Raw genomic sequence first — 24,119 nt, 5'->3', positions numbered from 1 at the left:
CAATTCTGTTTACATTATACATGCTTCCCTTACGCAGTATCATTAGAAGACATAGCATACATTTTCACTGCTATGCAGATGACACCCAGTTCTATCTGTCCATGAAGCCAGATGACACACACAAATTAGTTAAACTGCAGGAATGTCTTAAAGACATAAAGACCTGGATGGCCGCTAACTTTCTGCTTCTTAATTCAGATAAAACTGAGGTTATTTTACTTGGCCCTGAAAATCTTAGAAATATGGTATCTATCCAGATTCTTACTCTGGATGGCATTACCTTGGCCTCCAGTAATACTGTGAGGAACCTTGGAGTCATTTTTGACCAAGACATGTCCTTCAATGCACATATTAAACAAATATGTAAGACTGCTTTCTTCCATTTGTGCAACATCTCTAAAATTAGAAATATCCTGTCTCAGAGTGATGCTGAAAAACTAGTTCATGCATTTATTACTTCCAGGCTGGACTACTGTAATTCATTATTATCAGGATGTCCTAAAAACTCCCTAAAAAGCCTTCAGCTAATCCAAAATGCTGCAGCAAGAGTACTGACAGGGACTAGAAAGAGAGACCGAGTCACGTGGTACGCCCGCCCAAGATGGCAGCATAAGTTGGAGGCGCGCACTCCACCCCCCCTAAACCTTGTTAAAAATAAGTTAGAGCCGGTCATTTGTCTTACTTTGGGTCAGCCCTGGCAAATTCTGTGGAAGGAGGCAGAAGAGTCATTACTTTACACGCAACGATCCGACTATGCCGTGAGGGAAAACACACAACACTCAGGCTACTTCGCTAACTACTATGGCGGAGACACCTGATGGTGTGGATGCCAGGTGTCCTTCCCAAGATGGTGTGGCGGCCGAGCTGACTTCTATAAGATCTCTGCTTGAGCAGGTAGCACAAGATATGACGACGGTGAAAGGTGGAATTGAGTCTCTCAAGGAAGCTGGGAATAGCCTAGGCGCGAGGGTGGACGAAACAGAGACAAGAATTTCTCGTTTGGAGGATGAAGAGGCTAAAGCTAGCTCAATAAGTAAGAACTTGAAGATACAGAACCAGCGGCTGCAGGAAAAAGTAACGGTGCTCGAGGGTTTCTCACAGCGCCAGAATATTAGAATATCGGGTATTAGAGACGGAACCGAAGGCCGTAATCTTGAGGATTGCGTGAAGCATCTGTTGTCTGAGGCTCTGGACATTGAGATGGGAGATTACTACGAAATAGATAGAATCCATCGGGTGGGGCCAGCACCTCCGAAGCCAGCTGCGGATTCCAGACCGAGACACATCATTGTTCGCTTCCTATGGGATAAAGCCAAGATGTCCGTACTGGCGGCTGCCAGAAAAAAGAAGCAGATCATTTGGAAAGGCATGAGAGTTTGTTTTTTCCAGGATTATGCACAGGAGGTACAAGAAAAACGCCGGAAGTTTGACGCGGCGCGCCGCTTGCTGCAACAGTGCAATATTGGCTATTCCCTTCGCTTTCCGGCTGTTATGACTTTTTCAGTGGATAACCAGTATCATCAGTTTTCCAACCCAGCAGAGGCTAAGCAATTTCTGAGCGGCCTGGATTCGGCTAACATTCCGGGTGATGTAACTTAAGAGGATTTTATAAGCTAAGGGTTAGTTTACTTCTGTGAGGGTTTTTTTGTTTGGGGGGGGGGGGGGGGGGGGGACGTGAGGAGGGATGCCATTATGGGATTTTTGAGTGCCACGGACCAACGATTTCATGGTGTTTTTTTTTCTTCTCTTTTTCTTTTTTTTTTTTTTTAACTGTGTTTTGTTTTGTTGTTCATTTTGATGGTATGGTGCCAACTGTCCTGTATAGACCTATTTTTTGGACCACTGGGTTGTCTCATGTAACTGGCTTTAAGATTTGTTATATGGGTAAATGGGATTTTCTTCTGGATAAATCTGTACAATAACTTGGCTCGCGTTGTGTTATGGAGTTATATAAAATAATGTTGTGGAATATAGCGGGTTGTCATAATGTTATTAAAAGGAAGAAAATCCTCACATACTTGAAGCAGAAAAAGACAGACATAGCCCTGATTCAGGAGACCCATCTCGATGAGGCGGAATCATTAAAGCTTAAAAGAGATTGGGTGGCGCAAGTTTATTTTAGTGCATTTTCTGCTAGAAAAAGAGGGGTGGTCATATTGATCAGAAGAAACTTGGATTTTCAGGTTTTTAAGCATTATACAGATTAGGAGGGTAGATGGGTGGTTTTGGATGCATGTTTACAGGGGCGGAAAATGACATTGGTCAACATATATGCTCCCAATTCTCCTCAGCCACAATTTTTTCATGAAGTCTGTAACATTGTGCGGACTATAGGTAATACAAATATTGTAATTGGGGGAGATTTTAACCGGGTCAGGGATGTATTGTTGAATAAATCCTCCTGTACTGGACTAAGTAAGGACTCAGTAAATGTTGCGGTGGACGTGATGTCAGAGGAATTGAGCCTGGTAGATATATGGAGACTTCTTCATCCTCAAGAAAGAGATTATACTTTTTTTTCACATCCTCACTCAACCTACTCCAGGATAGACTATTTCTTGGTGTCCCGTTCTCTGGTAAGTCAAACTATTGGGTCCTCTATTGGTAATATTGCTGTTTCGGATCATGCTCCCATTGACCTTGTTCTTTCTGGTAGTGATAATATTAAACCGTCACCTAGGTGGCGTTTGAATAACTCTTTATTGAAGAATAAGGGTCATTGTGAATGTATAAGGGAAATGATAAAGGAGTTTTGGTTGCACAATGAGGGCTCTATTGATGACGTTGGAATGACCTGGGACGCTTTTAAGGCCTATTTGAGGGGGCGCCTTATCCAGTATTGCTCCTTGATTTAAAAAGTTGAGAGGGACAAGCTGATGAAGCTGGAACAGGATATCAAGGAGCTTGAAAAACAACACATGCTGCACCCAGAGAGGGATTTATGGAACAAATTAATTAAATTTAATTTTGAGATGAATAGTATACTAATGACAAGATGGCGGCGCGCACGGGTGCAGCGGCTCTTAGCTCTCCAGTTTGGTGCTCGTTTTTACTTTTAATGTGGATATTTTTGAATGTTTGCAACGCCGCCATCTCTTACAGTCGCCAGAACCTAATTGACCTAGGTTTTAAATATAGTTTGTCTGTTTCTGGCGACTATCAGCGAACACACAACATCCTGGTGGAGATAGCGAGACTGCCAGGGTAACCGTGGATGGTCTGCCCGCCCAGCAAGCGTAGAAGGCGACGGAGGGAAAGAAAGCAGAAGAGGGGATGCCGGTCGGGCTCAGACGCTAGGCTACGCAAACATCCACACCGGCCAGCACTTCCGAGCCTTTTCCTATCGAACGCCAGATCCATCACCCACAAACTTGACGAATTGGAGCTACAGATAGCCAACACAAGCTTTGCACGTAACTGCAGCATTATTCTTATTACAGAGACGTGGCTTCACCCGCTGATTCCCGACGCTGCAGTCGAGTTAGCAGGCCGCACGCTACACCGGCATGACAGAAACAGCAACTCAGGTAAAAGCAGAGGAGGGGGGCTATGTGTTTACGTGCATAACGAGTGGTGTTGTAACAGCAGGATCATTCACACACACTGTTCTCCTGATTTGGAGGTTCTGGCAGTCTCGTGCAGACCTTTTTACATCCCGAGGGAGTTTACAGTAGTTATTGTGATAGCTGTTTATATACCGCCGGATGCTAACGTTAGCACGGCTCTCAGCCTCTTGCTCAACACCATAAACAAACAACAGCTTGCCCACCCCGATGGGGTTTTTATTGTCGCCGGCGACTTTAACAAAGCGTGCCTAAAGACTGTGCTTCCTAAATTTGTCCAGTTTGTGGACTTTGCTACGAGAGGAGAACACACTTTGGACCATGTCTATTCAAACATCAGGCATGCTTTCAGAGCGACACCCCTCCCCCACCTGGCTGGATCTGACCACCTCTGCATGTCCCTCACCCCCACCTACACCCCCCTGCTGAGAAAAACAAAGCCCCAGACAAAGACAATAAAAACCTGGCCTGAAGGAGCCCTTTCTCAACTGCAGGACTGCTTCTCAACAACTGTATGGGATTTATTCTCCAGCCACAACCTCCAGGAGTACACGGACACTGTACTCTCGTACATCAGGAACTGTGTTGACAATGTCACCGTCAACAAAAGGGTCAGGGTGTTTCCAAATCAAAAACCCTGGATGAATAGCGAAGTGCAATCCCTCCTAAAAAGCCGCAACACTGCCTTCAAGTCAGGGGACAGGGCTGCGTATGGGGCGGCCAGGGCAGACCTGAGTAGAGGCATCAGGAAAGCTAAGGCTGCCTATAGGAGGAGGATTGAAGATCACTTTGCTGACAACGACCCCAGAAAAATGTGGCAGGGGATCAATCACATTACCAACTACAGAAGCAATAACCAGGCAACATCTAGGACTGATGCCTCACTGGCTGAGGATCTAAACCGTTTCTTCGCCCGCTTTGAGACGACCAAGCCCTCAGCTGCCACACCACTTCCACCCGCCCCCAGCACTGGCACACTAACACTTAGGGAGCACCAAGTGAGGTGTGTTCTAAGGTCAGTGAATCCCAGGAAGGCGGCAGGTCCTGATGGAATACATGGAAAGGTTCTCAGAGCATGTGCTGACGAACTGACCGGAGTCTTCACTAAAATCTTCAACCTTTCCTTGTCATCAAACACCGTCCCGCCCTGCCTCAAAACCTCCACCATCATCCCCATCGCCAAGAAGACAGCTGTGGCCAGCCCAAATGACTACAGGCCTGTTGCACTTACGCCTGTAGTGATGAAGTGCTTTGAGAGACTGGTCTGTCAGCACATCAGGGCCGGTCTGCCTCCCACTCTGGACCCCCACCAATTTGCCTACAGGACAAATCGTTCCACCGAGGACGCTATCACCATAGCGCTCCACACTGCGCTGAGTCACCTGGAGCACCGAGGAAGCTATGTGAGAATGCTCTTTCTGGACTTCAGCTCAGCATTCAATCATATCATCCCGGAGATCCTGGTCCAGAAACTGTCTCACCTGGGACTCTCCACCCCCATCTGCCTCTGGATCAAGGACTTCCTGACAAATAGACCACAGTCTGTCAGACTCGGCCCCCACCGGTCCAGCACCATCACACTCAGCACCGGGTCTCCACAAGGATGTGTTTTGAGTCCCCTCCTGTTTACGCTCTACACATCCGACTGCTCCCCTACCCATCTCTCAAACACCATCATAAAGTTCGCGGATGACACCACAGTGGTTGGACTCATCTCAAGGGGGGATGAGTCGGACTACAGAGATGAGGTCAACAGACTGACTGAGTGGTGTTCAGTTAACAACCTCCAACTGAACACCACGAAAACTAAAGAACTTATCTTGGACTTCAGGAAGGGCAGAGCAGACCCGGCCCCACTTTACATTCACGGGAGCTGTGTGGAGAGGGTACACTCCATGAGGTTTCTGGGCGTGCAGATATCTGATGACCTCTCCTGGACTGCAGATACTACAGCGGTGGTTAAAAAGGCCCAGCAGCGTCTCCACTTTCTGAGAGTGCTCAGGAGGAACAACCTGGAGGAGAGGCTGCTGGTGACATTTTACAGAGCCACCATAGAGAGCATCCTAACGTACGGCATAACAACATGGTATGCAGGGTGCTCAGCTGCAGACAGGAAAGTACTGCAGAGGGTCATCAACACAGCCCAGAAGATCACTGGCTGCTCTCTGCCCAGCCTGGAGGTCACTGCAAACTCTCGGTACCTCAGCAGAGCTGGCAATATCATCAAGGACCACTCTCACCCCAGCAACCAACTGTTTGAACTATTACCGTCAGGCCGACGGTACAGGTCACATAAAACCAGGACAAACAGATTCAGGGATAGCTTCTTTCCCAGAGCTATCACCGTAGTAAATAAGCACAAAAACAATTGAACCTATTCCATACCGTCACTGTCATTATATTATGCTGCTATTCATACTGTCATTATATTAATGCTGCTATCCTGTATATATTGTACATACTATTGTTTGAGTACTTACGATTGTTTTTTTTGTACTTTTTATATTTTACATTTATATTTATTATTGAAACTTGCACCAAGGGAGTGGCACTCCAATTTCGTTGTACTCTGTACAATGACAATAAAGGCTATTCTATTCTATTCTATTCTATACTGGAGAAAAAAGCGGAATATGCAATGTTTTGTCTAAATCAGAAGTATTTTGAACAAGGGGAGAGAACAGGTAAAATGTTGGCACACAGGGTTAAGCAGATAAAATCTAGCAACCTTATACCATCTATTTTTGTTCCTAGTAATAATAATAAGTTGACCACCAGTAAAAAAGAAATTAATGATACTTTTACTAAATTTTATCAGGAGCTTTACACCTCTAATGGATTGGTGGAGGAACAGAGGCTGTCAGATTTCTTCTCTTCTATTAAAATTCCCAGCCTGTCTGAAGATCAGAGAACTGTATTAGAAGGTAAGATTACACTAACTGAAGTTAAGCAGGCAATTGGAAGTCTTAGATTGGGCAAATCTCCAGGCAACGATGGATTTCCATCAGATTTTTATAAGGTGTTCGTGGGCGAATTAGCTCCAAGACTACTGTCGGTATATCAAGATGCGTTTCAAAGAGGGAGACTACCATTTAGTATGCGATCGGCAGTGATCACGTTATTACATAAAAAAGGGAAAGACCCACAGTATTGTGGGAATTATTGCCCAATTTCATTAATTAATGTGGACGAAAAAATTATTTCTAAGATACTAGCTTTTAGGCTTGAGAAAGTTCTTCCGTATTTGGTGCATAGGGATCAGGTCGGTTTTGTGAAAAACAGAAGTTCTGCAGATAATCTACGTAGGTTATTGCACATATTCTGGAAGAGCAGGACTAATTTAGACCCTGTCGTCGCGTTCTCCTTAGTTGCAGAGAAGGCCTTTGATAAAGTTGAATATCCCTTTCTGTTTTATACGTTGAAGAGATTCGGTTTTGGTCCCTTTTTTAGGCAGTGGATTCAGGTGGTATACACAGATCCAATGGCTACAGTTACTACCAATGGGATAATGTCACCCTCCTTTTCGTTAAGTCGGGGTACTAGACAAGATTCACCCTTATCACCTCTCATTTTCGCCCTGTTTTTGGAGCCTTTGGCTATTGCATTACGTGAATGTAAGAAAATTAGGGGGGTGGATATGGGTCAAGAAGAACATAAAACTTTTTTGTATGCAGATGACATTTTACTGATCTCAAGTAACCCAGAACAGGCCATTCCTGCAATTTCCTCAATTATTGATTCCTTTTCTGTAATCTCTGGCTACACCATAAATTGGTCTAAGTCGGAAGTTATGCCCATTTCTAAACTGTGTCCGCCAGTTATGAGGAGCTCATGGCATTTCAAGTGGATGCCCGAGGGTTTGACTTACTTAGGGATTAAACTGACCCCTGGTTTAGACAACATAATGCAAGTAAACATCTCCCCAGTGATTCAAAACATTCGTCCGCTGTTGCAGAATTGGGTTAAAATAAATCTGTCCCTTTTGGGCAGAATTAATTTGGTGAAGATGATTATTGCCCCTAAACTTCAGTACTTTCTTCACATGTTACATAATTTGCTAAAGCTTTATAATACATGTGTGGAGGGTTTTGTGTGGGCAGGCAAAAAGCCATCTTTTAATCGGTCCAAATTATATGCTGCTAAAGAGAGTGGCGGGTTGGCATTGTCCAAGATGGTCTGGTATCATTATGCTTTCTCCCTCTCCATCATGGGTTGCGATTGAGGAAAGTCTTGTGGCTCCTTCGTCTTTAGAGGCCTTCCTTACTCAGAAGGGAAGACCAGTACCGTTTAAAGATCCAGTATTGGCTTTCATGCAAGAGACCTGGTTTAGAGCTCACCAATATACCAACATTAGCCCTTATCTTACCGCTAGAGCCTCTATCTGGTATAATAAGAAAATATTAATTGGTAAGAAACCGGTCTGGTGGGAGGCTTGGGCTAGGACAGGTATCAATCAGGTGGGGGATTTATTTGGGCAGACTGGCATGAAATCGTTTGCAGAAATCAGACGAGAATTTAATCTGGATCCAAGGGAAATTTGGAGGTTTTTTCAAATAAGACACTGTATTAAAACCATTTTGAATAATAATCCAGACCCTCCATCTAGTATTCAGAAGATGTTTGCAGCCCCTGGCATTAATAGAATCAGGGCATCCAAATTCTATGGGATCTTCAGAGAGGCACACTCTCCCAATTTGGGGGGACTGAGGCAGTGTTGGGAGAAGGATCTGGGTATCCAGATTTTAGAGGACAGTTGGAAGACGCTGGTTTCATCATGGTATGTTTGCTCACCTGAAACACAGTCTCAACTTATCCAGTACAAGTTGCTTCACAGAAATTACTGTACTCCCAGTAAATTAGTCAGGCTGAAGCTTGTGGATAATGACACCTGTTGGAAATGTCAGGAGGAAGCTGGGACTCTAGTTCATATGTTGTACACATGTCGGAAAAATGATTATTTGTGGGACGGGATCATTAACTTGGTGAATGATATTTTTAAACTTAATCTTTCTAAATCTCCAGCTGTATGTGTCCTGGGCCTGCTACCTGACAATAATATCCTTTCAAAAAAACAGAGACTGTGGATGCGTCTGGCTTTCATAACAGGATGCAGGATAATACTGAGGCACTGGAAGTCATCCAGCCCCTGTTCTCTCAGGGAATGGACTGAACAAATGTCTAAGATGGCATCATATGAACGGGTTATATACAGAATTAAGGGGAGAGAAGATATTTTTGAGCAGGTCTGGGGTCCTTTTTTGTTGTACATCGACAATGTCTCCTAGATATTGTGATAAATGTTCTTTTGGGGGGGGGGGGGGGGGTTTCATGTGTCGTTGGTATTTTTGTTGTCTTTTTTTTTTTTTTTACTTTGAAAGTCAGTAGAGGGAAGAAATTGTCTAATGTCATCAGTGGTCAAGGTTATGTTTTGTTTTTAGGCACCCGGGTGTTTTGCCCCCATTGCTTTTGTTTTTGCTGATGTTTCCCAGGAGGCGGTATATTATTTTGTTTCTCCTGGTGTTGTTTGTTTTTTTTGTTTGTTTTTTTGTCTGTTTGTCTTAGTTATTGTTAGTCCTTATTTGTTGGTTGTTGTTAAGGAACGGACAGAGAACTGACAGTATGATTATTCTAGTTGTATATTTGTTAATGTTTCTGTCCATCCAAAATATGAATAAAAAAAAAGAAAAAAAAAAGAAAGAGAGAGCATATTTCTCCTGTGTCGGCTTCCCTTCATTGGCTCCCTGTTACATCCAGAATTGAATTCAAAATCCTGCTCCTCACATACAAGGTCTTAAATAATCAGGCCCCATCTTATCTTAAGAACCTTGTGGTATCATATCACCCTATTAGAGCACTTCGCTCTCGCAATGCAGGCCTACTTGTTGTTCCTAGAGTATTTAAAAGTAGAATGGGTTTGGGGAGCAGTGGAGAAAGTAGGGTCGCGGAAACAGGTACAAGCTGCACAGATCTGGTTTCAGGCTGTTTCACTTTCAATTCAACCTCATGAATTCTTTATGCAGACCATCACTATAGTTATATAACATTAGAGTTTACTCTTTGAATTTGTTATTTTTAATCATTAAAACAAAGCTGAAGTGTGATTTCTGTTGCAAGGGCCATCCTTTCAACGGGCCACATTGACCTTCCAGTCATCAGCTTTAGCGCTACAGTACTACAAGTATGTAGCAAGAGCTCTAAATGGAAAAAAAATGAAGCTTTATTTGATAAAATTCAAACCTCACATAACAAGAAAAAAATTGCAAGATCAAAATAATATTATTGATGTTCTCATTATTGATGTCAGTTCAAGTTAATCCCCTGCTTAGTTTAAGACAGTGTTTCAACATGAGTTTTGCACTTTTTAGTTCATATTTGTGAAAATTTCTCAAGATTATGTATAGGCCTTGCAAATCCCAGCAAGACAATGGTAAACACAATACTGGGTCTATTACAACAGAAGAGTCGGTTGCTGAACTAGCCTGCCTACAATCTAGGTTGTCAACCAGTTGAAAACATTTGGGGTATCATGATGTGAAAAATACAACAAAGAAGACACAGGGCTGTTGAGCAGCTAGAATATGATATTGGACCAGAATGAGACAAGATTCTTCACCCAAAAGTCCAGCAGTTTCTCAGTTGCCAGATATTTATGGCATTTGTTTAAAAGGAGAGTATGTCCTTTTTTTCTGGTAATTTTGAGATTCATAAGTCATAATGAGGAGATAAAACCTTCCTTGGATGGTTTTGTGTGTTGAAATCCTATTTTAAGTGGAAAAAATAAATTTTGTAACATTGTATAAGTCCTGCTTATAGAGTGTTACATGCCACTGTTAAGGCTGTTGACCAGTTAACACCAGCCCTTCTTTTTTGTAACTACAAAAGGGCTGAAAAAAGTCTCCGTTTCAGAATTGCTACTCATCTAATTGACAATGAATTTATGTTACACGCACTCACCTTGTAGGCATGAAGATGTGGAAACTTTATTAGCCTCAAGAATCCGTTGTTGTACTGGGGACTTAAACAAATTAATGTAATAGTTTCGTGAGGTTTTATTCTTTTGGTTGATGCATAATTTGTGCAATTTGATTTCTAATAAGCCAGTGCCATTCAAAATATAGTAACAGATTTCTCCCTCATACATTCCCTCTTAGGCTAGCCATTGGGAAAGGGGTAGCATTTTACCCAAATGCAACCGGATTGAACCTACTCAAATTTGGCTTGCTTTGCTTTCAGCAGAACTTCCTGATGCTGTAACAAACAAACTGTTTAATTCTTGGACCCTTGATCAAGAGTGTAGAAACAGGGAGGATCATAAAGGTCAGCAAGTCGCTACAGAAATCACACAAAAAATCTTGGGCGGAAAAGAGGCAAGGACAAATTCTCTTCAATATGTCTTTGGCTTTAGATTTGAAAGTGAATCCACCATCACCTTGTATTGTAGAATACCTGCTGCTGCTGCAGATCAGTCCAATATGAGCTAGAACAGGACAGGATGAAGTGAGATGAAAAAGCAAGATGATTAAACTTTAAGATGAACACTGTCTTTATAACAATAATTCAGTTATTTTAAAAATGATGATACATTTTTGATAGCCAACCAATTTTGCTATAAATGTTTGTCCCTATACTGTAATATTATTTAATAAAGACAACCTCTGTTGGTTGAACCTTCCACACAAGTTACTCCATCTACTGACTGATGTAGGCTCTGGTATGAAAATGAATGGGATACATGTGAGCGTAACACATTAGCTCTTTTTCTTTTTCATGCCAGGAGGGAATGCATTACAATCCAACTGCCTTTGTGATCTTGGATATATTTTAAAACTGAAAAAATTTTGAGATTAGCTTTTTCTTATTGGATATAACTAGGTTCATGCCATGTGTCCTGCATTAGGGCAGGAAGGGCAAGAAGTGATATTTAATAATTTCTCCCAAATTAAGCCTGCATTGGCAAAATGCTGCACACGTCCTTAATCCAATTAATCACATGCCTGTGGTATACATTTACCCATTGGTCATGTATTGAAACTTTAAATAGACTGTGTTTAAATAGCTCAATGTGTTTGGAAATTTAAGGACAATAAGTATCGCCTCATATCTCTAAAATATGTTGAGTAATTGCAGCCATTCTCAAAAACAAACATCAGGATTTTGTGCGAGAGTCTAAGTTCAACACTCTCATGATGTTGCTTTTCTACCTGTGTGGTATTGCTGAGATAAACATTGCTGTTAGCAAAGTATTTATACCCCAAGCAGATACATAAATGGCATTTTTCAACAGGATGAGGACCTTACTGCAATGTTAAGTTGCGGCATTATCACACACATACAAGAGCAGCTCCATGTTAAAGTTGCAATCCTTCTTTAGTTGTCATCGAAAACCGTCTTCTGAGTTCTATAACTAGAACTGGAAAAATTTATGTAGTCTGGTCAAAATCATCAAATCCATATAACCACAACAGCCATTCACAGTCCAACATATCAAGATTGAGAAAAGGGCAAATACTGGGGTGGTCATATGGTCAAGATTTCTTCTCAACAATGCTGTTCTGCCTCAATATACTACCATAGAATGAAATATCAAAAAATATAAGGATTGTACCTTTAAGTGTTTCCACTGATAAGACCTATTAGAGGGATATTTCCAGGTTCCACACACTGCAGCACCCACATGACACATGGAACAAGAATCCGTGGTTAATAATAACAGCATTGTTAGACATGAACAAGAAAATTGATTTTAGCAGTAACATCAGGACATGGCAGACAAATTATACAACAATAGACATGTGAATATATCATCAATATTATCAATTATCTTGTTGCACACAAACAACATTTGAACCAGTATGTAGTAGTTTTACCCATCAGCTACACACAGCATTATTGTGGTGCTTGTCAGTGAAGTAAAGAATCAAATTCTCTTAACATCACATGCATTAGCAGTATTACTAGCCTGACATGGCAAACTGGACTTCACAAAGTCATATGAGTACAGGGAGTTGCATGTGATTGCTGGAGAAATGGTTACTTTATTCAGTGATTTGCACTCACATTGCTTCATCAGTTGGGAAATCAAACCAATGTTACATGACCTGCTGATGTTTAGTCTGGGCGGAAGTCAAACACCTCATCAACTGATCCTTTTCTCCCCAAGCTTTTTTAAAAAGTAGCTTCAGTTCAGTTTTACTGCTTATTTATGTGTTGTAATTAGATTAATGCAATCTATTTACATGTAATCCAATTATCTCCCCATACCACCTGCCCTGTGCTCACCAGTAGAGATAGTAGAAGAAGGAAAGGACGAAGAAGGACAGCTTGCACCAGGCCTCCTTCAGGCAGAACTTGAGTGTGTCGCCATTCATCACGGACGCTGGGTCGTACAGCAGCTCCTTAGTGTCCGTTGGGGAATGGAAGTACCTACCACAGAGGGCAAAGACCACACCACGGGTAGTTGACCCATTCCAGACCACGTGAGAAGGGGTGGGACATGTGGGAGAGATGATGGGTGGAAGTGGAGGAGAAGACAGCATGGAAAAAGATGGCATGATGAGTTTTGAGGTACACCATCATGCAGAAGACGTGGGTGAAATTGCAGTTGAATATGTTGATGGAAACAAATCTTTTGATAAACCTTTCCCCTTCATAGTGATTGCTCATGGTTTAACAATTAATTCTAGCTATGAAAAACCTGTCAAGCGTTTGGACTTTATCTGCCCTATTAGCAGCAAATGATACATTCTAGCTTGCTCACAACCTTTAAAAATCAAGGCATTTATCAAAAGGTACCTAAAAGATTAGAAACTAGTCGAGCATGATGGGTCAGAGTTATTTACTGGTCGCATTTTTTCTCTTTTTAATGCTGGAGTTAAATAATAAGATCCTCAAAGTAAAACACATTTATAAATGAGTTTATACAGCTAGCATCCAAAGTTTTTTGAAGAAAACATTAAGAGAATTTTAACAAATGTGCAAATTATCTACTGAGGAAGTCAAAACCACTACTGCTTCAAAAGTCATGTATTTTGCCATTTGGTAATTTTTAAACGGCCTCAGAGTGAGCATTTCCAGTGTGATTCATATAGAAATAAAAGATGATTTTTTTTTATAGATATGGCAGAGCTGATACATGATAGTCCAGCACCTAATAATTCAATAAAGAATGCTAACTAGTGTTAATGCTAATAAGCTAGCTAGAAAACAATGATCTGCTATGACGTGATAGTTAACAACATTGACGAAAGCTTAAACGGATGTTCCTAATCACTCTACGCTGGGAAGAAATCTGACCTTGATTTACTATCTGTTATTAATAGTGTTACATTTTTACATATTATTGTAGGAAAGCAGTGCTAGCTGTGAAAGGGAGGCAAGGTTTAGCAGCTACTTGACTCTGGAAATATCCCAGGAAATTTGACTTATCTTGCAGGAATTCCCATTTTCAACAAATGAGCAAAATATGACATCATATTTGAATAGATATCCAAATATATTTTCACCCAGGTCTGTTATGCACTTCTAAAAGTATCAGGGCTGGGGTTTTTCAACTCAGTTACTGTAGCTCATTAAGCTAACAACAAATTCAATAGCAGTAGATTAAATATATGGCAGCATGGTGGCACGGTGGTTAGCACTGTTGCCGCACAGCAAGAAGGTCCTGAGTTCAATTCCAACATCAGGCCGGGGTCTTTCTGTGTGGAGTTTGCATGTTCTCCCCGTGTTTGCGTGGGTTCCCTCCGGGTACTCCGGCTTCCTCCCACCATCCAAAGACATGCAGCTTGTGGGGATAGGTTAATTGGATAATCCAAATTGTCACTAGGTGTGAATGTGCGAATGAATGTGAGTGCGAATGGTTGTCTGTCCCTGTGTGTTAGCCCTGCGACAGACTGGCGACCTGTCCAGGGTGTACCCCGCCTCTCGCCCTATGACAGCTGGGATAGGCTTCAGCGCCCCCCGCGACCCTGAAAAGGATAAGCGAATGGATGGCTGGATGGATGGATGGATACATAGGTTGGTTTAAGATAGATTAAATATATAAACTTTAATATGAATTTTCCACTAATTTTTCCTTTCTTCAACTGAGACCTACTGACTGATTCACAAAATAAAGAGAAAATTCAACCCAACATCTACACATCCCAATGCTGTGCTTTTAACATAACCAATACTTGTGAACACTAACAGTTCTCTTCCTTAAAGCTATGTACAAAGAAGATGTGCAGTGTAATCAGAACACAAAACTTAGTGTGATAGGGGAATTGTAAGATGTTTCCTGGAGCTTTCCAGTGAGACCTACTTCAGGATGGCTGTTCAAATTATGACATGGAAAAAATATTCTATACAGGAAACGAGACACGAGTAAGGAATTGCTGCCTGTTGCTTTAAGGGAGAGCTATTACTGATGCACATTGTCGATGGGGTAATTTTCCCTTAAACGACACCAGAACTGATATAAATGCACAGCAATCTGTAACATGGAGTGCTGTGTAACAATGCACCAGACCAGTTGCAATAAGAGAGTTGGCTTCAGGTTATTTTTCTGTCTCCTGCTGTGTTTTGCAGGATTTAATGGGAAATGAAGTCCAACCAGGAAGCTGCCATCATTATGTGGCTCAAGAGTTGGGAGTTCGCCTTGTAATCGGAAGGTTGCCAGTTCGAGCCCTGGCTTGGACAGTCTCGGTCGTTGTGTCCTTGGGCAAGACACTTCAGCCTTTGTCTACTGGTGGTGGTCAGAGGGCCCGGTGGCGCCAGTGTCCGGCAGCCTCGTCTCTGTCAGTGCGCCCCAGGGTGGCTGTGGCTACAATGTAGCTTGCCATCACCTGTGTGTGAATGGGTGGATGACTGGATGTGTAAAGCGCTTTGGGGTCCTTAGGGACTAGAAAAGCGCTATACAAATACAGGCCATTTACCATTTAACTGGTATTTCTGCTTCGAACCAAAGCTAACAGATGGCTTATGTTCATACTTTATGGTAATCCATGTATATTTGCCATTTACAGCTCTGAGATGGTTGTACATTTAGGTGTCAAAAATGAATTACATTGTAAATTCACATATTTACATATGTTTGCTGATATGTCATGCATATATGAAATATTCAACAATGCATTTGAAATGAGCACCACACAAGGGTTCAGTAATGTCCCAACTATACATTACTGAGGATGAGGTGAACATGTCTGGGTAATCATTAAGAGTCTACTAAATAGCTAATTTACATACTAAAAATATCATTAATAATTGAATAATAAATGGAAGTCCCTCGAGTAAAGGTGACAGATGAGACATGAAAACATTTGAGACACACTTCTTCCTTTATGCTAGACATAGAGATGTTTGGTGTTAATAATTTTGTTCACACATAACAAACAGCACTCTCTCGCTTGCTCTCTAACTCACACACACAGACACACTCTTTGGGAAGGATTCAGCTGGCAAGCAAAGAATTTTAACAACAACACTACAGTGGCCAGGCTGTCTTGGAATTCCCTCTACAACTCCCTACATTGATATTATTGCATGCTAAACTAGTTTTTAAATAATCAAGAAAATATCCCTCACGAATGGACAAGTTGTCAGTTACATCACTGCAGGCTGTATGTAATTACGGTTGCTCTACCGAGGCCTTAATGTTCCTTGTAGCATATGTAGATCTACTTTTGTACTGTGACTTTAACATCCAAAGGATAATTTGAAAAGTAGACAGGCAGTCCTACAGATTATTTCAACTAAGTTACAAGAATTCTGACATTTGAAGATTATTTGTTACAAAATTAAACCTTCTCCAGTTATTTCTTTTCTCTCTACAGACTCAGTCCAAGATCCTAGCTAAATACTTTACGCTTTCTGGGGGTTAAATTGCAAATGTTGAAAATTTGTAATTCTCCAACCACGTGACTAGAATAAGATCCAAGATTTTAGAATTTAGATAGACTAATTAGGTTTTGTGAGAATCTCAAAAGAAACTTGAAACTACCTGACATGAAAGTTAACCATGACATGGTTAACTGTTCCAAGCCATCTTTAAGTATTGGTAAATAGCTTACTATCAGCTGTTTTTATGAGAAATCTCATTACAGTAGTTATTAATACATTCACTCCCCCATCCACAGCCTACTGTCCTCTCGCCATCCCTCACTCTCCTCTGAATCACCCTGTCAATAATTGATCTTTCACCCATCACTCACTCACTTTCTCTGTTCTACTTCCTGCCAATCCCTACTTTCTCCCCATCTTCCTTTCCCTGTCTACTCATCTTTCAGCTCACACATCAGTAGCTGGTGGGCATCTGCAAACTCTGCAGTTAATGAGATAGCAAAATGTTTTCTCTTCTTTCCTCCTTTCTTCTGTAACTTCAACCAGCTGAGCACACGAGCTTGAACGAGCTGAACCAATGATGCTGCCAGCAGTCCATTTCTATCCCACTAACCAGCGGGAGGACCAGCAACAAAAATGACAACAGATAAGAGGGAGCAGCAAAGGAAACATGAAAATCACTGAGTGGTGACTCATCTTTTAGACTCTGCATTTAAGAGTCTTGAAAAGCAAAGAAAAATGTACTTGCAACAAATATGGATTTGCTTATACAAAACCGATGTCCTCAAAAATATGGTCAATTATGCTTAGGCAATATCATGGTATCACGGTATAACATGATTTTTCATTTCTGACTATTAAACTCTGTTCAGGTGATGAAGTGAGGGTTCTGAAGTGTGCTGCAAAAAGCAGTATTTAACCATGGACTAAAATAGAAAGAAAATAGAAAATCTGAACGTAGCAAGCATTATGTTATCCACTAATTTGTGAAGTCCCATACTAGCCATCTCTAAAAATTTGTGACGGTCAATAGCCAATCAGCATACCTTGGTTTACCCTCCTTTCTTACACTCACAATTACCCTTAAAAATCATGCTGTTTTATCAATGACTTAAACTAGCAACTGAGTCGATAAAATCATCAGGAGAGTGTTTAATGTGGTCCAAGAAAAAGGGAGCACAAAGCCGTTTTTTGGCCACAAATCTTGTGGCCAAAAAATGACCAAGTTGGAGGTCATTGCTCAACGAAACCAACATAACCATCTCATCGATAAAGCACAGATATGACCACTGTGATTACTGAACCAGACTCCTTTCACTCATTTTCTGTGTTTAGAAGTTCCATACACAGAAATTATGAATAGAATTAGTGACAGAGAGCAGTCCAATTTCCAGCAGTCCAACTTATTGCTGGCAATACAGCTATAGCTCTGGCCATGGTTGAACAGGGATCGGCTAGCCTGTAGCCATACTCCTGTGACTCCCTCAGGACACCATGGGGGACACAGTTTTATGCATTCTCCACAAAACACATATAAACTGGTTAGGCAAACTCCCAAGCACCCTGAAATATCCTACACAGGATTAAGAACTGGTGCAGTGTTTAATGACCAGCATGCATTGTTCTTCCAGAATTGCTGGTTCAACTAACAGATGGACTCTCCTCACCTGTACCCTAGCATAGACTTTCCCAGTCAAGCTGAGAAGTATGATACACTTAAAGTTGAAACATGCTCTCCAATCCCCCTTCTTGAAGAGGGGAACCACCACCTCAGTCTGCCAATCCAGAGGCACCATCCACACAGTGTTGCAGAGGGGTGTCCGCCCTGACAGTTCACAACATCCAGAGCCTTGGGAAACTCAGGGTTAATCTCATTCACCTTAGGAGTTCATCCACCAAGGAGTTGATTAACTGCATCAGTGACTTCACCTCCAGTGAAGGGTGAATCAGCTTCACCCTTCACTGGAGGTGAAGGGTGAAGCTCCAGTGAAGCTCCAGTGAAGGAGTGCCAACGGGATTGAAGAGATGCTCAAGTATTTCTTCAATCATTTGACTATGTTCTTGAGGTTGAGGTTAGCAGAGTCCCATTCCTACTGTATACAGTGTGGATAGGGAGCTCCTTCCCCTTCCCTGAGCTAGTGCCTAACTGGAGTTTTTGCCTTGAGCTGCACTCTGGAATCACATAAGTTGCCATGCTCAACAGGACCACTTCTCCAGCTTGACAGCTCTCTTCACCTCCAGTATCCACCATCTGGAGATTACAGCCAAAACATGGAGCATAACATACAGCCTCAAGTCACCTCTGCAATAGAGGTGCTGAAGATGGTCCATTCAGACTCAACGTACCAAGCTTCTGTCAGAATGCTTTCAAAGTTCTATCAGAGGTGGGAGTTGAAGATCCTGCAGACCGGGGCCAGCACATCCTCACTATTCACATCTGGATGTGTCAGTCCTGTCCAGTATTCTCCCCTGCAGCTGACACCTCTGCTCCTCTCTTCACTCACGTGTCTAGAACATACGCGTGAAGATCTGATAATACAATTACAAACTCGATCATTAACCTTAAGCTTAGGTTCTCCTGGTGCCACGTGCACTTATGAATACTCTTATTTTTGAATGTGGCGTTCATTATAGACAAACTGTGATTACCACAAAAGTCAAACAACAGAACACGATTTGGTTTCAGATCATTGTTAACTGTTTGACTGTTGTTTAAGATTTTTGGGGTATGGGGTTGTGGTTCAAGGTAGTTTTAACTGTGTGGTCAAGGCCACATCTACTTGCTATCATTCCTTACCATAATAATAAGAGGTAAGTTTACTTTTAATTTTTCTTGGATAAATGTATTCGTAATGTGAATTTGCATGGCATTTATTCGGCTCTGGTAGGATGAACTGGCGCTCTGTACTGAGCTGTTAATAAGCAGTCAGGTTTTGAAAACCCTGTATATGTATTTTTTTAATATCCCTGGTGACCATTAAAGCAAAGTTATAGATTTTATGACATTCGTTAGATAGGAGATTTAAAACTGCCCAAACGCTTCACAAAGACATCTACAGAGAAGTACTTTGAGTACATCCAGACAGAAAAAAGGGTTGTAGAATTAAAGTGGTAAACTATAAGACTTCTTCTTAAGCAATGGTTGAAAATTGTGCATTAACATAAAAGAGGTTTATAGCATTAAGTAGCATTTTTATTCATGTTGTATTGCCACTATTGCGCAATACAATTATCATTTATTTAGTTCTCTTTAAAGGCTCGGTATAAGTAGTTTACAGAGAAATTTTGCTCAAATGACAGAAAAAGTACATCTGTTGGTTACTGTTTCCATCTCAGGATTTATACATATATTGTGCAGTAGTAAGTATTTATAACAGCAGGATAAGGGATTCACTTCAAATAGTGCTGAAATAAAACATTAATGTCTGGCTACATACTGTATATTGTATATGTTAGGTGAAAAATTCATTGCTTGAGTCTCTTGCTAACAGATTTTCTTATAAATAAAATAAAATATCTGAATCATAAGCCTCATCTTTTAATGCAAATGTCTTTGGGTCAAAACAACCTTAGCCAATAAGATGCCATCTGAAAAATCAGGGCAAAGTGTACACATTCACACAGATACACACGGGACGATGGATTGGATAGTTACCTCCACGTGTTGTAGAAGAGCAGGGGAATGTTGAGGCCCACAGTCAGCCACTCCTGAGCACACAGGAACATGATGCAGAACAACACATGGATGGAGTACTCTGGCAGCACCAGCTACAGGACAGAGAGAAATAGGAGAAAAATCGATTGCTAAAGTTAAAGACCTTTTCAGCAGGCTTATGTCTCCTTGTTGCATTATTTGGCACCATTGTTATCAGATATTGGGTGAGTGGCATTTGCTTTAAGACAAGGACTGAGTGATAGTCCAGAACTATATTTAATTAAACACAATGGCAGTTGGTGAGCAGATGCCACATTATCATTTTAATTCCCAACAGTGCAGGAAAACACTTCATTGTTAGCATTTAAACCCTAACCCAACATATATTTACCCATTAAAAATCTGCTTATATGCAATTCCCCCAATTCATAATACGGAGAGCTTTGCGTCATAATGGTTATTTCATAGTGATGGCAGAGCTTCGTTGTTATTGTTATTGTCATAATTGTTAAATATTGAAATACATATAAATTTCCTTTTAAATATTAACATGTCAAAGTATCTTTATTTATCCTTTGTTTTTTGTGGTTCAGTTACTTAAGTTACTTTAGGTCAAACTAAACAGATATATATTTGCCTGCCAAAGGAGTTGGCGTGCAATCAGCATGGCTAAAATTGCTTGTCATGCAAATCCCTGTGAACACCTGAATACCCAGTATTTTTGTCCACTGAAATCAGTGGCAGCTTTTTACCACTTTACGAAATATAATTCACAAAGAAAGCCACTTCACTTTTCATGTATATTTAACAGCATACAGGGCGATGAATTCAAAACCGCCTGGCCTTGAACATTGCTCAGTACACTGCCATAAAGAGGGTTCAGGATGCATTATTCAGACTGCTACACGTTTCCTAATAAAGGAGAAACACATTTCCATTGAATAGCTCTTTAAGTGCAGGAGACCAGAAATATGCTGCTAAGACAAAACCTAAATATATCGATTCGAGTTCACACATTGGGAAGGGATGCTCCACACAATGCACAACGCACATGCCAATGCAGCATTCACGTTGTACATTGACAACAACACAGACACACACACGCTCCGCTCCCACCTGGGATAACAACGTATTAAAATACAAAGAGTGACACTGAGCTGAACAGCAGCCCTCTTGTTCAAATCCTTAATTCATGTTGGTTGACAGCACAGATGACAGTATAAACACAATCCATCAGCGCAGAAGACACGCAGGAAAACTAAGCACTTAAAACTTTTTTCCTGTTCTCTCAATGTTTAAAAGGATTTTAATGTACCTAAAGGCCTTGTTTAATGGTGTGACACTGGTCGCAAAATTGTAAAACAAGAGTAAACTCAGACGAACAAATGTATAAAATATATTATGTGTAATTCTGAATACTCTCAAAGGTATTTAAATGTTTTTTTGTGCGTACAAATGTGTAAATATCTGGGCAAACAGGAATTTGACCACAAGAGGAAAACTACAGGTAACATCAGGAGGGCGTTCTACATGCTGGAAGATTTGTTTGGGATCAAACTTAAGAAAGAGCTCTCTTTCTGGAGAAGGTTGGCAACTAAGTATAAAACTCAGATTTTTCTACTGGGGGAATCCCACTAGAAACCAGTAGCCATGATAGTGTGAACAAGTCTTTTCTTTGGTCTGTTTGTTTTTAATTTCTTTTTCTTACTAGAACACCCTGTTGGCTGCTAAAGTGGCGACATTCTTAAAAAACGGCACAAAAATTGTTTCAGGTGACAACACACATTTAGTTGACCTTCTAACGTCTACAGCTGGAAAAAAAAAACAGCAACCAGGCACTGCAGCATCTGTTTACATTCTTACAAATGGGCATTCAGACAAACAAAAGAGTTAAATCAAATGGTCTGATCACAAACTACTTCGTCAAGGTCAGCTGAGGAGTCAGCTATATTTGTATGAACAGCTGTTTAGGAATTTGTCATCCTAATAAACTACTATTTTTTTTATTGTGTGCTGTCACATCCAACTTGGTGACCACATAGTATAGTGGTTTACCCATTTGCATTACAAATAAAAGGTAGTTGGTTCAATTCCAACCAGAGACAGAAATCCCCTCTGGGCCAATGTCAGAAAGGGAAGCAATGACAACTCTGTAGAGCTTCCTGCTGTGATGGTAGCTTCTGCTTTTTCACAATCATAAGTGCATAGAGCTTACTACTGAGATTGCCATTACTGCAACCACATACATGAATCTGTTACAGATTTATAATTTATTTCATGGCTCAGAATGGAAATGCAGAAAAATAACGAGAAATGCAAATAGCGATAATTATTAAACCCATTATAAAGTGTTGGCAACTCTGCTGTGATTAATTTGAATTCAGTGAATGTGTTCACAATACAGAAAGAGTTTGTTTGTATGCCTCAGTGAGGATTATGAACTACACACTGACCCATATCACAGAGGGAGTTTTTCCTTCCCTGTGTCGCCGAAGTGCTTGCTCACTCTCTGTATATATATTATTGTAGGGTCTACCATACAATATAAAGTGCCTGGAGGCGACTGAGGTTGTGATTCAGTGCTGTTTAAATAAAACTGAATTGAATTGAAAAAAAAAAATCAAGACTATTGCCACCATTTTTGTGTTCGCTATGCACTCAAGGGTTGAGTTTTGTTTAGAATTAGGGTTCAGATATAGAGTTGTGATGGTTAACATTAGGGTACGCTTGAGAACACATTATTCATCAGCCATCGGATGTCTTCACATACACATATAAAAAAAATGTGTGTGTTGGAGCATATGCAATCAAATTACATGCTAATGGGTATCAAACTATATCTTTCTGAAGCTCTGTGTGTCTGTGTATGTGTTGACTGAAAACCCATCTGGGACTGCCTGGCAGGGACTGGAGATCTGTTTCTCTAGCTGTGGAGCCCAGGGGCCACCCTTACAACCATCTGATCCATTGTTTGTCAGTCTTCACATGGGGCTCTAGATTTTACCCCCATGTGAACACTTTGTAGAGCTTCCTCCACACCGAGCAGAGAGCACTCATGACATTTGTACTATGACACTTAATGGATACACAAATGCACGAACATGTTTATTGCTGTGACTAAAATATAACAGGCACAAGTTGAAGATGCAATATGTGACATTACCATTGGTAGGAAACAACACCCCTGTAACACATGTCCAACCAAGCATCCGTCTCCAGGGCTGAAACATGAAGCCATTGTGGAGCTGCCAAGGATTGCACTTCTTCTGATTGCCACTTGAAGTTGTCACCAATAGTGAGTCAGTCACCATGGATTCCCATTTCGAAATGTTTACAGCAGGGGTCCCCAATCCCAGTCCGCAAGGGCCGGTGTCCCTGCAGGTTTTAGATGTGTGCTTGATCCATCACAGCTAATGTAAATGGCTAAATGACCTCTTGAAGTTCTCCAGAGGCCTGGTAATGAACTAATCATGTGATTCAGGCGTGTTGACCCAGGGTGAGATCTAAAACCTGCAGGGACACCGGCCCTTGTGGACTGGGATTGGGGACCCCTGGTTTACAGCATAAAAAAAGCACGTTTGTAGTCTTGTTTAGCCTGGATATTGGAAGTGTTGCCTTTCATGTCAACTATATGTTGTATGTTGATTGATTTTTTTCTTGTATTACTGGAGTTCAGTGTGTAGACACTTTGTTTCACAGGTGTCCTTAAACAGGAAACTGTAGCTGCTAGCTGTTTGCTAGGCCTCACCTTCCACTAACTGGAGCTGCTAACCTGTCCAATACATTTGTGCTGCAGTGTGCGAGAATGCTATCGTAGTATTTGCACAGTTCCTATTAAGCAACGATTTAGCAAGTGTTTGTTGACAGTGCACTGCAACTGTACAGTTTATGAATGATTGCACTAGCAACCTTCTTAGTCAAGCTCGCTAGAGTTCACTGACAAATCCGCCCACTGTTACTAATAAGGCTGCTTCTAGCGCCAAAAAACCCTAACAGAAAATGTCAAGGTTCAAAATGCTTAGCCATCATGATGCCACCCACTGGTTTCGAAGTTTGTTTTCTATATATACATATACATACAT

General features: G+C 41.2%; 1 protein-coding gene across 7 annotated transcripts in view; it reads right to left on the bottom strand.

Moving 5' to 3' along the window:
* cnih3 (cornichon family AMPA receptor auxiliary protein 3) overlaps window positions 1-24,119 on the bottom strand; it is a 133,144-nt gene that overhangs the window by 7,768 nt on the left and 101,257 nt on the right. For 2 of the 7 annotated variants that reach the window (XM_080289849.1, XM_026194025.2), the window contains exons 4-6: window positions 20,038-20,150; window positions 12,843-12,986; window positions 12,169-12,224 (exon numbers count right to left, since the gene is read on the bottom strand). In XM_080289849.1, the coding sequence (XP_080145975.1) occupies window positions 12,197-12,224; window positions 12,843-12,986; window positions 20,038-20,150 (285 nt within the window). In that variant the 3' untranslated portion in view covers window positions 12,169-12,196. Of the gene's footprint in view, window positions 1-10,968; window positions 11,041-12,168; window positions 12,225-12,842; window positions 12,991-20,037; window positions 20,151-24,119 lie in introns of those variants that run through there. The other 5 variants (XM_080289845.1, XM_080289846.1, XM_080289847.1 and 2 more) reach the window with 3 other exon arrangements.

This window comes from Astatotilapia calliptera, chromosome 15, assembly GCF_964374335.1.
Source record: "Astatotilapia calliptera chromosome 15, fAstCal68.1, whole genome shotgun sequence".
NCBI lineage: Eukaryota > Metazoa > Chordata > Actinopteri > Cichliformes > Cichlidae > Astatotilapia > Astatotilapia calliptera.
This window is presented reverse-complemented; position numbering and strand designations above follow the sequence as displayed.